This window comes from Wyeomyia smithii, chromosome 3, assembly GCF_029784165.1.
Source record: "Wyeomyia smithii strain HCP4-BCI-WySm-NY-G18 chromosome 3, ASM2978416v1, whole genome shotgun sequence".
Lineage (NCBI taxonomy): Eukaryota > Metazoa > Arthropoda > Insecta > Diptera > Culicidae > Wyeomyia > Wyeomyia smithii.
The window spans coordinates 259,436,759-259,449,428 of NC_073696.1; the positions used below are offsets into that span (position 1 = coordinate 259,436,759).

Consider the following 12,670-nt stretch of genomic DNA (forward strand, 5'->3'; position numbering starts at 1 on the left):
TGTAATCGGATTTTTAGTTTAGAGGTTATGTTTAAAAATGTGAAAATCACGAAACATCAATATCTCAGAAACTACACAACCAATTTGAACAAAATTGGTCTCAAAAGAACGGGCTACCAAGAAAACCCTTAAGTTTTGAATTTCATAAAGATTGAACTTGTGGTTCAAAAGTTATGAAAAGAAACGTGTTCTGAAGACTGTTCAATCTCACTCATGTTTCTCAGAGATGGCTGGACCGATTTTCATAAAATCAGTGTCAGATGGAAGGTCTAATTGCCCCATAAGACCCTATTGATTTGTTTTGCAATCGGACTATTACTTTGCCTGTTATGTTAAAAAATGTGAAATCCAGCTATGCAAAGGAACATATTCCGAAGACTACTTGGACTCACTTTTCTCAGAGATGGCTGACCCGATTTCCACAAAATCAGTGTCAAATGAATGGTCTAGCTGCCTCAGAAGACCTATTGAATTTTACTGTAATCGAACTGTAACTTCATCTGTAATGTACCGACTTGTGAAAATAACGAAACTTCATTATCTCAGAAACTACACAACCGATTCGAACAATATTGATATCAGATGAGCGGGCTAGTTAAGGGTTAACTGATGAATTATGATTGAACACGTGATTTCAAAGTTTGGCTGCCCTACACGTTCCCATTTCATTTGATTATAATCGAACTTAAGCAACCGTTATGTATTAAATTGTTAATAAAACAACGAAAGTCTATTATCTCAAAGATTACATGAATTATTTGAACATAACTAGTGTCATACGAACGAGTCATCTTTAAAACTTACAAATAACAAACTTCATAACAATTTGATATGTAGCTCAAAAGTTATGGAAAGAAGAGAAATTCAAAGACTATTTAAAACTATACCTGCTTTGATCGATATATGTGGCCTCAACATAATTTAAATGTGGTGTCGTACTATTTGAACGTTCCAAGCTCATTGACTCCTTGCGGTTTGTTTGAAGTCTGCAAATGCACGACGAATCGGCCATAGGATATGATCAAAGTCAAATAACAAATCGTTTGAAATGATTGGTTTTATCGAAATGACAACATCCTCGTCTTTTGGCTTCTGTACATCGCCTTAGTTCTGAATATATTCATATTGGGTGGTATTCTGTCATTATCAGCAGACTTTCTGGCGTCGATCTGACACCGGAAATACCCATATTGGGAGGTATTTTTGGTTATTTTCCAGAAACTAAAAGTTGTCGTCTTCAAATTCAAAATAGTGTCCAGGGTCAATGTTTGGTTTCTATGCATCATCACGTTTACGGAAATATCCATATTGAGTATTATTCGGTCATTTCCGACTGTTGCCTATAAGTTGCCATTTAGCAATTCAAAATGGTGCCTGAGGTCAATTGTTAGCTCCTTGCATCATTCTGGTTCCAGCGATACTCATATTGGATAGTATTTTATTTTAGGCTGTTTTTCACAAACCGGTAGTCGCCATCTTGGATTTCAAAATGGTATTTAGGATACTGGTTAAAGGAAAAGTCATATTGGGTGATATTTGGTCACTTTGGACTGTTTTTCAGAAGCCAAAAGTCGTCTTTTTGGACTTTAAAATTGCCTGTGAAATCAATTTATGTCATCTGGGCGTAATTCTGGTTCCGAAAACATTCATATTGAATGGTTTTTGGTCATTTCCGGCTGTTTGCCAGACACCGGAAGTCACCATCTTAAAATTCAAGATTGTGTCTTCTGTGCATCTTTCTGGTTCCAGAAATACTAATATTCAATGGGAATCGTCCATTTCAGGCTGTTTTTCAGAAACCCGAAGTTGCCATCTTACAATTCAAAATGTTGTCTGAAGTCGATTTGTGGCTCCAGTGCATCTTTACGGTTCCAGAAATACCCATATTGGGTGGTATTTGGTCATTTGCCGCTGTTTTTCCGACACCGGATGTCGCCATTTTGGATTTCATAATGGCATTTGGAGACAATTTCTGGATTTTGAACGGCATACTGGTTGAAGAAAAACTCATATCGGGTGGTATTTGGTCATTTTCTGCTGTTTTCAGAAACCGGAAGTCGCCATCTTAGAATTTAAAATGCTATCTGTGGTCGATTTTAGCTCCTGTGTATTATTCTAGATCCGGATATTATTATATTGAGTGGAAATCGGCCATTTTTGGCTTTTTTCCAGAAACCGGAAGTTGCCATCCTACAATCCAAAATGTTGTCTGAGGTCGATTGTGGAACATATTTGTTACCACTAAAAACATTCACCTGCCAATATGGTTCCATTTAGTTGATTGGTTTGCGAGATGTGCAGAAATTTGTGAAGAAACATGTACTTCGAGAAGAGGGAGGGGCGTCAAACCATTATGGACATATTTGTTACCTCTAAAAACATTCACATACCAAATTTGGTTGTATTTTCTTGATTGGTTTTTGAGGGAGTCGGGTTTCAAACCATTATGTACATATTTGTTACCACTAAAAACATTTACCTGCCAAATTTTGTTCCATTTGGTTGATTAGTTCTCGAGATGTGCACAAATTTGTGTTTCATCCAACTATTATGGACATATTAGTTACCCCTTAAAACATCCACATGCCAAATTCGGTTTCTTTTGCTTGGTTTGTTCTTGAGTTGTGCAGAAATTTATGTTTCATTTGTATGGGACCCCTCCCTTCCAGAAGAGGGAGGGGTCTCAAACTATCATAAGAACCTTTATCGGCACCAAAAACCCCTACATACAAATTTTCACGTCGATCGGTTCGCTAGTTTTCGGGCCTATATGGATCAGACAGACAGACAGACTTGACTGCATTTTTATATGTAAAGATTACAACACCAATATTTTAGAACCTAAAGAGTGAATATACATTTATTGGATTGAAGCGTTCATGTAAATCTATTTTTACAAATAAAAAATTGAATGAGAAAGGCTGGGTCTGACCGCTAGGTGGATTAATTTAGGTTTTATCTTTTTCTTTTACTGGTGTGCTTCAAGCGCGCGCGTCTAGGTTGTTATGAATGAAAACAAGTTTTTGCCCTTTTTTTCGAGTGGATCTCCTCGTGATTACTTGCTTGTTTGTTGACAACTCCTCACGAGAGGCTGATCCGGGCGAGTGTTGTTTCTGTGAATACTTAAACAATTGATCAGTGGTTTTCATTTTTCTTCTATTCGTCTACTTGCAGAGCACGATAAACACCTGGAGAGCATCGAGTTGAACGGCAACGATGACGACGGGAGCCCCACGGCAGCCAACGGAGGCCACAGTCGGCGCAAGCGCAGCACGGCCCACATCACGAACAACGAGTACACGATCGAGGTGCTGGTCGCCGTGGACAAGAAAATGCAGGAATACCACCGCGATACGCTCAAGTCCTACGTGCTGACGCTGATGTCGATCGTAAGTTGCCGGGAACTTTGCTTCACTGCTAAATTGTAATCGTTAGAGCTTCATGAAAAATGCGTACAAAGTTTTTCCCATTTGGTTTTGAAACACGAGGCCATAGCTTCGAAAGATTCGAACATGAATCTTTAATGATATCAAAAATATTCAACTAATGGTGCCCTATCACATTTTTAAGTATTATCATATTTCTAGTCTCTGTCTCTGTCAAGTCTCTGACCGGCTCCAGTTCATGGCCATTTGATCTTCAATAATTCTTCTGAAAACAATTTGAAAGACGCTATACCTTTATAAATTATCTGTGTGTGTTGAGAATAAGGCCCTGATTTTTTATGATTTTCTTTCTGTTGGTGTTTTGATAACGTTAATAAAACGTTCAGAAATATGTATATGTTTTGATAATTGAATTCTATTCATTCTTTAAAAATATTTTTCTATTAATAAAACCGTTCTATTCCTGATTCAAACAACTTTCGTTATTTCCAGAACGATAGTTTCATTGAATTTCTTGGTTCGTAGCTTTGTTTATGTTTCCTCTCTTAGTATTTTTTTGTTTCGTCTGTGCTCTGAACAGCCTGATCTCTTTTGTTAGATTGTGACTATAAGCTCATTATTGTTTTGAAAAATGTAAGTCGTAACGGTTTATTCTTGATCTCCTGATAATTCCTTAAAATATCTTTAAATTGTGTTAAGTATGAGTTGTCGATCGAAGTTATCAAAGATCATCATAAAATCGTGATCATCGTAAAATCGGTCAGAAAAATTACTAAACATTGAAAAAATATCTAAAATTCAATAGGAAAGTGTCAAAATAATTTGAAAAGCATCGGATAATCTTCATCGAGAAATGAGTAAGAATAAACCAAAACACATGGAAAATCTTAGAAAGATTTATAGAGCCGTGAGAACTATTGAAAAAAAATAAGACGAAAAAAATATTTGAAAAAAGTTGCCCTTCAGCTCAAACTAGTTACCCTAAAAAGATTATAAACTTTTTTATCATTCCTGTGAATTTTGGCACCCCTTAGTGAATGCAGAAGTTCATCAAAAGGCCGCAGAGTAAGTGCCCACCGGGTTCGTCGCTTCTACGTTGTTTTACGGTGAAACTCTTTCAAGTCTCTTAGAAAATTATCCTAGCTAGGGGCACCAAAATTCACAGGAATGATTAAAAAGCCATAATCTCCCATTTTCATTCTTTAAAGCCCTAGGGAAAAACCTGTGTTTACCACTTCTATCAAGCAATTAAAAGTAAATTATTAGAAAGCCGACCTGAAACCTCACGAGATGATCTAAAATTAGTCGGAAAATCGAACAACAATATAAAAATGTCCAAAAGTAACAACAATACTTCGAGGAAAAAATGTTCGTATGTAATTTTTAGAGAATACGAGAAAAGAATAAGAATTGAGAAAGCGATTTAAGCTTGGAGATATCTCCGAAATGGTGTTTTATCCAGTTAAAATACTGGGAAGGGACGTTCTCAGAGCCCAATATCATCATTTCACGCTCTACTATTGTGTTTGCTCCAAACACACCTCGATCAACTACACACACACTGCAAAAGTTATGTTTATGACTAAGAGAGAGTCTTTCCTCACACGCACAGAATGACAGTAACGTACTGGCATATCTTTGACCTGCGTGTAATCGAGTGTTTCAGTCGGCATTCTTCCATCAAACACGTTTGATGGAAGATTTCCGTTATGCTAAAATCATAATATAGTAAAGGGTAATACGATATTAGGGTTAAACTATGAAATGCGGTATCTCGCCAGCCTGGGTTACTATGATTGATGCTGTATGGGTAGTTTCGTCAGTGCGTGTGAAGGTGAACCTATAAAAAATCGGCAATTTTGGTCCACTTTTGAAGTAGAATACTTCTCTCAGGAAGTTCGACTACATAGGGATGTGAAATGAGAATCTAAAACCGAAAAAAGTGAAAAATATGTCCAATTTCAAATGCTAATAAATCGGTTAGTATTCGATGGATTTCCTTCGTTCTTGCAGCAATAGATTGGAAAATCTTCTTAGATTTTTCCCAAAAGAAGATAATTGTAATTTTATTATTCACACTATTGTACTATTGAAAATAGTCAAGCCTTGTCAAAACGAAAAATTTGACCTCTGATTGGTCGTTTAATGATTGCTTCCCAAGCACGGTCGACAGAATCATATACCTTGCAATTTAAAACATGCTATTTGGCCTATATTAGAGCCTGTTTCAGCCGAAGCCGCTCATAATAGTTGTAGACAGCGACAACAGCAGTCGTTCTCCCTTAGCAGCAGCACCAGCAGTGCAGTGGATACCAGCGATTGCAGTAAGCGGCCACAGCTGTGGCGTAGTAATGGATAGCGCACTAGTTGCAGCGGATCTCAGCATCGATAGCGGCTGATGCATTGAGGCACTTTAGTGAAATGCAGTCTCTGTTCGATAGTGGGCACTAGTAAATGCATTCAATGAAAAGTTGGCTCATTTCGACAACACGCGAGCCGTCTAGTTTTGAGTGTTAAATCAGCTTTTGACTGTTTATTTTATCACAAGGAATACTTTATTCGCACTGTCAGTGATAACGCAAAGATATGATTGGCATCTTATCCGATACTAAAATGAACAAAAAATTGTCCTTTTCAGGATGAAATTAAAACTTGCTTGAAGAGTTAATATTTTCTAATGAGTTAATTCAAATTTTTAAATTTGTAAAAGTTATAAATTTTACTTTATCTCCGTGTCTCAGAACGTACTGAAATAATTTTTTGTTCAGTCATGAACAAGGCAGCCGAAACTTTTATTATCTGCATAAAAATCAATTTTTCGCATAATCAAAAATTTAAAAACAAGCCAAAATCATGACAAGCAAGTTACTATATTATTCGGAAAATTTCGGCTGATGCAGTGAGGCACTTTAGTGAAATGCAGTGTTTGTGCGATAGTGAGCACTAGTAAATGCATTCAATGAAAAGTTGTATCGTTTCTTTTTTGTAAAAGTATTCTACTTCAACCTTGCGGTCGTGGCTTTGCACACAACCCTCCTGTTATTTTACGGCAAACGTTAGACTTTGAAGCGACTCAGCGAAACGCAACGAGTTGTGGCAGGTTATGCTTAAACAAGGTTTTCCAACAAAACTGATCAAGCTGAGTCGTGCGACCCTTGATATTTCCATTTGAACATTTGAATAGTTAAGTTTTAATAATCTGAAGCAAGGGGACAGGCTCTCGAACTTGCTATTCAACATAGTCTTGGAGGGTGCTGTACGGAGGGCAGATGTGCAGAGGAGCGGCTTCTGTGCTTTGCGGACGACATCGATATCACCGGTGTTGGTCGTAATGCTGAGGAAGCCTTACGGCTCTTAGGGGCGGCTGCGGGAATCGGACTTACCTTTTGAGCAGACAATATGTGCAGCAGGGAAAGCGAAAAATAAGCGAACTGGAAATATGATACCGATTTGGAAAAATATACCGCATCCCGACTGGACTTGAACCCGCAATCTCCCTGTCTCCGGCATGGTGTTTTGACGAAATAAACAACGGGGGATGGTGGTACTGTTTCACAATCGATATGCGTATCACATTCTACTGCCGACTTATTCTATTGCTCATCCCTAACTACACACACTGCTGTGCAAGCGTTATTTAAAGACTGAAAGGAATGTCTCATCACACACAGAAGAGTCAGCTGATGCTGATGATTGCAAGTGCGACACAACAACGGAAGGTGCTCCGTAGGGCTAAATTTTTTGAACTAAATTTCTGTTTTTAACAACGGCTTTTACCCGTTAACATTTAAGTTCATTAAGCAGGGAAAGTGAAAAATAAGCGAACTGGAAATATGATTGCGAGTTCAAGTCCCGTCGAGATGCGGTATATTTTTCCAAATCTGTATCATATTTCCTGTTCGCTTATTTTTCGCTTCCCTGCTGCACATATTGTCTGCTCAAGAGATATTTGTCGAGGTTTAAAAAAATTCAACGTAAAGGAAGGCTTATGGTAAGTCACACCTCTTGACAAAAATAAATCCCACTCACACTAAAACTGGTCAGAATACAATATAACTGGCCATTCAGTTGAAACCTACCCAGGGAATTGTAATTGACCGGATATAGCGAGGCTCGGGATAGTATGCGTACAAAGAAAGAGCACACACGCAAGCACGATTATAATAATCTTGTCCCTTACTCTCAATAGTGGTATTACTAACAATAGAAGTGCGCTATACAGTAAACACCCGGGAAATATCACAAAAGATCAATTTTTCTGGTCGTAGTGATGAGTCCATACCAGGGGAAAAAATGTACTGAGCGATGAAAATTTTTGATGACATCCGAGAGCGTCCCTCTATGATAGTGTTGAAGTTCGCAGAATAAAGACAGTCGACAGATAAAATATATTGCGACTATAACGTTGCCGTATAGTTCCCCATACAGGAATGTTTTTTTTTGTTTTTTTGCTGTTCACCCCATGTCGTCAATTCCATCTCGACGATATCATGTATGGTTGTAAATAACATTCGGTATGCGATACACAGATCCTTCAGTGCACAGCCGTTCTATTGCCGAGTTTGCTTTTCTTTGCACGAAAGCTATCGGTAAGATGACGAGCAGTTCCTACGCTTTTTCTTTCCACATACTTTTTTAACAGCCGTCATCCGACATCCATCATAGGCTAATAAAAAAAGAGAGGAAAAATGTCTCTGGTGGATTCGGGCTGTTACCGAAACGCGCTGTTTGTGTAGTGCGGATACGAACGTCTGTATAAAAAACAGCTTCTTCTTTTTTCTAGATTCGCAATCTCGAAGACATCCTCCAAATAATGCCGAATCGAGACACTGAGTACCTTTTTCGTTTTCTTTTGTGATGCTCTGTTGTCAATACGTTCTCAATGTGACTACCGGACTGCCACCGCTAATAGGTATCACGAACAAACAGCAACAAAAAATATCCCCGGAAGACAGAATAAAAAAGACCCATACAGGAAAAAAAGTGTGATAACGAAGTGAACCGCGAGGTAAAGAGACGAATTGCGGAAGCCAACAGGGCTAACTACGGATTGCGTGGACAGCATAGGTTTCGCAGTCTACAAATCCGCACTACATTTGCGCTGATCCTCCCGGTGGCACTCTACGGACATGAATCGTGAACGTGGAAGGAGGCCGATCGACGAGCGCTTGGGGTCTAAAAAATGGGGCAAAATGGAGTGTAGCACAGATACATGAATCACGAGCTGTACGAAGTATTTAAAAACTTTGATATTGCCAAGCTGCTGAAACACAAAAAGTTACAGTGGGCTGGGCACGTTAAAGAATTAGGGATTTTTATTCATTCCTGCGAATTTTGGGTGCCCTTAGCAAAGAAAACATTTCCAGAGACTCGAACGAGTTTTCCGTGAACCAACGTAAAAACGACGATCCCGGTGAACAATTGCTCTGCGGCCTTTTGACGCATCTCTGTATTCATTAGGGGCGCTGAAATTCACAGGAGTGGTTAACCTTTTTAGAGCAACGTTTTTTAGCTTTAGAGCAACTTCTTTCTCGACCAGTGTAAAGCTCAAAGTACTATCGAAATTTTTAAAAATCTCTTAGGAATTCGATTAGAAGGCGACAAAATCATCGGAAAACAATGGAAAAACGACATTGGAATGTAATAAAAAAAATCAACAGAAAGTTATCTATAAAAAATCAAGTTTTCAATACATCAAAAGTTGTTAAAATGTGATCAAAAATTGATCAGGAAATTATCAACCATTGAGAAAGCCTGCTGGAAATCATCATAATGTGATACAAAAACCTAAATTTATCCACCTAGCGGTCAGACTCAGCCTTTCTCATTCAAACTTATTATTTGTAAAAATAGATTTACATGAATGCTTGAATCCAATAGAGGTTTATTCACTCTTTGGGTTCTGAAATATTGATGTTGTAACTAAAGTATAAAATATGAAATTTGACGTAATGTTAGTGCTTAAGAAATAGCAAAATAAAAGAAATGACTCTTAATTTCGAACAATTTAATCACGAAAAAATAACGTATAGGGCAGCCAAACTTTGAAACCACGTGTTCAATCATAATTCATCAGTTAACCCTTAACTAGCCCGTTCATCTGATATCAATATTGTTCAAATCGGTTGTGTAGTTTCTAAAATAATGAAGTTTCGTGATTTTTACATCTCCATACGGTACAGACGAAGTTACAGTCCGATTTCAGCAAAATTCAATAGGGTGTTATGAGGCAGCCAGTCTTTTCATTTGATACTAATTCTGTGGAAATCGGGTCAACCATCTCTGAGAAAAGTGAGTGAGTTCAAGTTGTCTTCGGAATATATTTCTTTTCAAAGCTGGATTTCACATTTTTAAACATAACAGGCAAAGTAATAATCCGTTTGTAAAAAAAAAAAATCATTTGGGTCTTATGGGGCATCAAAACCTTCCATATGACATCAATCAAAGAAATAGTTATCGGTTTTCGTTATACTCTACTAAATTTTTTGGAAATAAATATTGAAATTCAGTCCGCAAATATATATTTCGACTGTGACGTACAGTCTTCCTCAGTGCTTATGTGGACTGGTAGATGGGACTGGTAGATTTTCTAGACTGGGACTGGTAGATTTTCTAGACTTCCATATGACACTGATTTTATAAAAATCGGTCCACCCATCTCTGAGAAACATGAGTGATATTAAAAAGTCTCCAGAACACGTTTCTTTCCATAACTTTTGATACATAACCTTTAAACTAGAAATCAGTTTAAAATAAAATTCAATAGGGTCTTATAGGGCAACTAGGCCTTTCATTTGCAATTAATTTCATTAAAATCGGTTCGGTCAGACCATCTCTGAGAAAAGTGAGTGCGAAAAAAAGGTGCACATACACACGTACACACGTACACACCCACACACAAACATATACACCTATATATGCTTATATTCAGAAAATGCTCGATTCATCGAACTGAGTCGAGTAGTATATGACATTCGGCCATTTGGATCACTTTTCTACCTTTTAATTAGCCAGTGATCGTTTGGAGAAAGTCAATATGTTTACTTTCATTATGTGATTTCACATTTTTATGAACAACGGACAAAGTTACAATCCGATTGCAATGAAATTCAATAGCAACCTATGGAGCAACTAGACCTTTCATTTGACACTAATTTTGTGAAAATCGGTTCAGCCATCTCTGAGAAAAAATGAGTGAGTTTAAACAACCTCAGGATAACTTTTCTTTACATAACTTTTAAACCATATGTTCATTCATAACGAAATTCAAAAGTTAAGGGTTCTGGAGACAGCCCGATCATTTGGCACCAGTTTTATTGAAATCGGTTGTGTGGTTTCTGAGATATTGATGTTACGTGATTTTTACATTTTGATACATAACCTCTAAACTAAAAATCCGATTACAATGAAATTCAATAGCAACCTGTGGCGCAACTAGACCTTTCATTAGCAATTAATTTTATCAAAATCGGTCCAGTCATCTCTGAGAAAAGTGAGTGAGAAAAAAAAGTTGCACATACACACACACACATACACACATACACACATGCATACATACATACAGAAAATGCTCAGTTCATCGAAAGGGGTCGAGTGGTATATGACATTCGGCCATTGGGACCACTTTTATACCTTTGGTTTTTCCAGTGATTGCTATACCTTTCTAGGAGAAAGGCAAAAACATCAGAAAATTTGATTACCCTCAAAAATAAACATCTGAAAACCATCAATAAACCCTTACAAAATTATAAGAGGCCTAATAGAAAAGTGTCAAAAACTTTTTGTAAAACATCGGACAGTCATCATCATCATCACAAAAATAACACTGATTAATCCAAAAAATATGAAAATATTTAACAAAAATGTCGAAAAGCCGTTGGAAAATCTTTACATAATTGTTGGAAAATTATTAGACAATCGATAGGAAATTGTTAGAAAATCAACCCAAATCCAATATGATCCAAAAATAGACAAAAAATCGTATAAGATTGTTCAACAAATCATCTATAGATCATCACACCAACAGTATTATCAATTGTATCAGCATGTAATCGGAAAATCCTCGAAATATTATTGATTTAAAAAAAAACCGCAAGCAGGCGTAAAATCATCAGAATAAAATAAAACAATTGAGAGGCTAACCTCCTTGGATAAAAGCCCAATTTTTCTGAGCGTCTGTTTCCCTAGTTAGGGGCGGCTCACAACAGTGTCTGACTCGGAGCGGGCGACTGAATTAAGAAAAGTGTTGTCTCGAATGCTATAGCCCATCGCGAGACTCGGTAGCGTGGCCCTAATAAGGAAAACTACTCAAATAAACAATTACACTATGAGCATAACTCCAAACATTCAGTACGGACCTAGGGAACGAAAAACGGACCACGAGTGGAAAATCGGTACGAACTGGAACTGCAAGTCGCTAAATTTTGTTGACGGAGTCAGGGTGCTGCTTGAGCAGTCAGAACCCCGCAAGTTCGGCATCGTGGCTCTGCAGGAGATCCAAAGGTGAGAAGGTGAGGAGACTCCGTGGCCGCTACCTTCGATCGAATGATGTGCTACGTGTGCATATCTCGAAACCCTTTGAAGAACACAGAGGGTTTAGACAAGGAGATGGACTATACACTGTATAGTATAGTATACAGACAATCCTGCGCGTTATTCAACATTGCTCTTGAGGGTATAATCTGACTAGCGGGCATCAAAACGAGAGCAGACTCTTAGGGTTCGCAGACGACCTCAACCTTTTTACGAGAAATTTTGCGACGGCGGAGACAATTTACGCCAGATTAAAAATGGATGCTAGGAGTGTTGGAGAGTGTATTCAAGTCGCATTTAAGCTGGGAACCGAGCAGGACGCTTTGATACGATTTAAGACGCTTTGAGCACGATACTGACAATGTATAAAACCCCAATTCGATCAGTAGTTCTCTTTTTTCAATATCGGTGTAGGGTTTGCAGTTTCAATCAACTTATAAAGATTTTCAACGTCCTGATGAATTTTCACAGACTCTCTCAATTAACACCGGTTTTAGTTTTTGTACTTTGAGCACATGAGCACTTTGTCAAGGCCGGCATTTTGATGATGATGATGATGGTCCCGCCTCATACCCCTACAAAGGTTTGAGCTGGACGATTTATCTATAGATAATTATTTTAGTCACATTCAAATCAGTTATACAAAAAAACGAACTGATTTTACCTCCAGATATAAACTTCTTCAAAAACTGTTTACTTGATTCACATCGGTAAAAATGTGAAGAGCTATAGAGCTACACAAAACTAGCACA

General features: G+C 37.7%; 1 protein-coding gene across 4 annotated transcripts in view; it reads left to right on the forward strand.

Annotated features, from left to right (window-relative positions):
• The window catches only part of LOC129727642 (A disintegrin and metalloproteinase with thrombospondin motifs 20), a 477,347-nt gene that overhangs the window by 384,718 nt on the left and 79,959 nt on the right, over nucleotides 1-12,670 (forward strand). For all 4 annotated transcript variants that reach the window (XM_055685645.1, XM_055685647.1, XM_055685648.1 and 1 more), the window contains exon 7: nucleotides 3,175-3,389. In XM_055685645.1, the coding sequence (XP_055541620.1) occupies nucleotides 3,175-3,389 (215 nt within the window). The remainder of the gene's footprint in view (nucleotides 1-3,174; nucleotides 3,390-12,670) is intronic.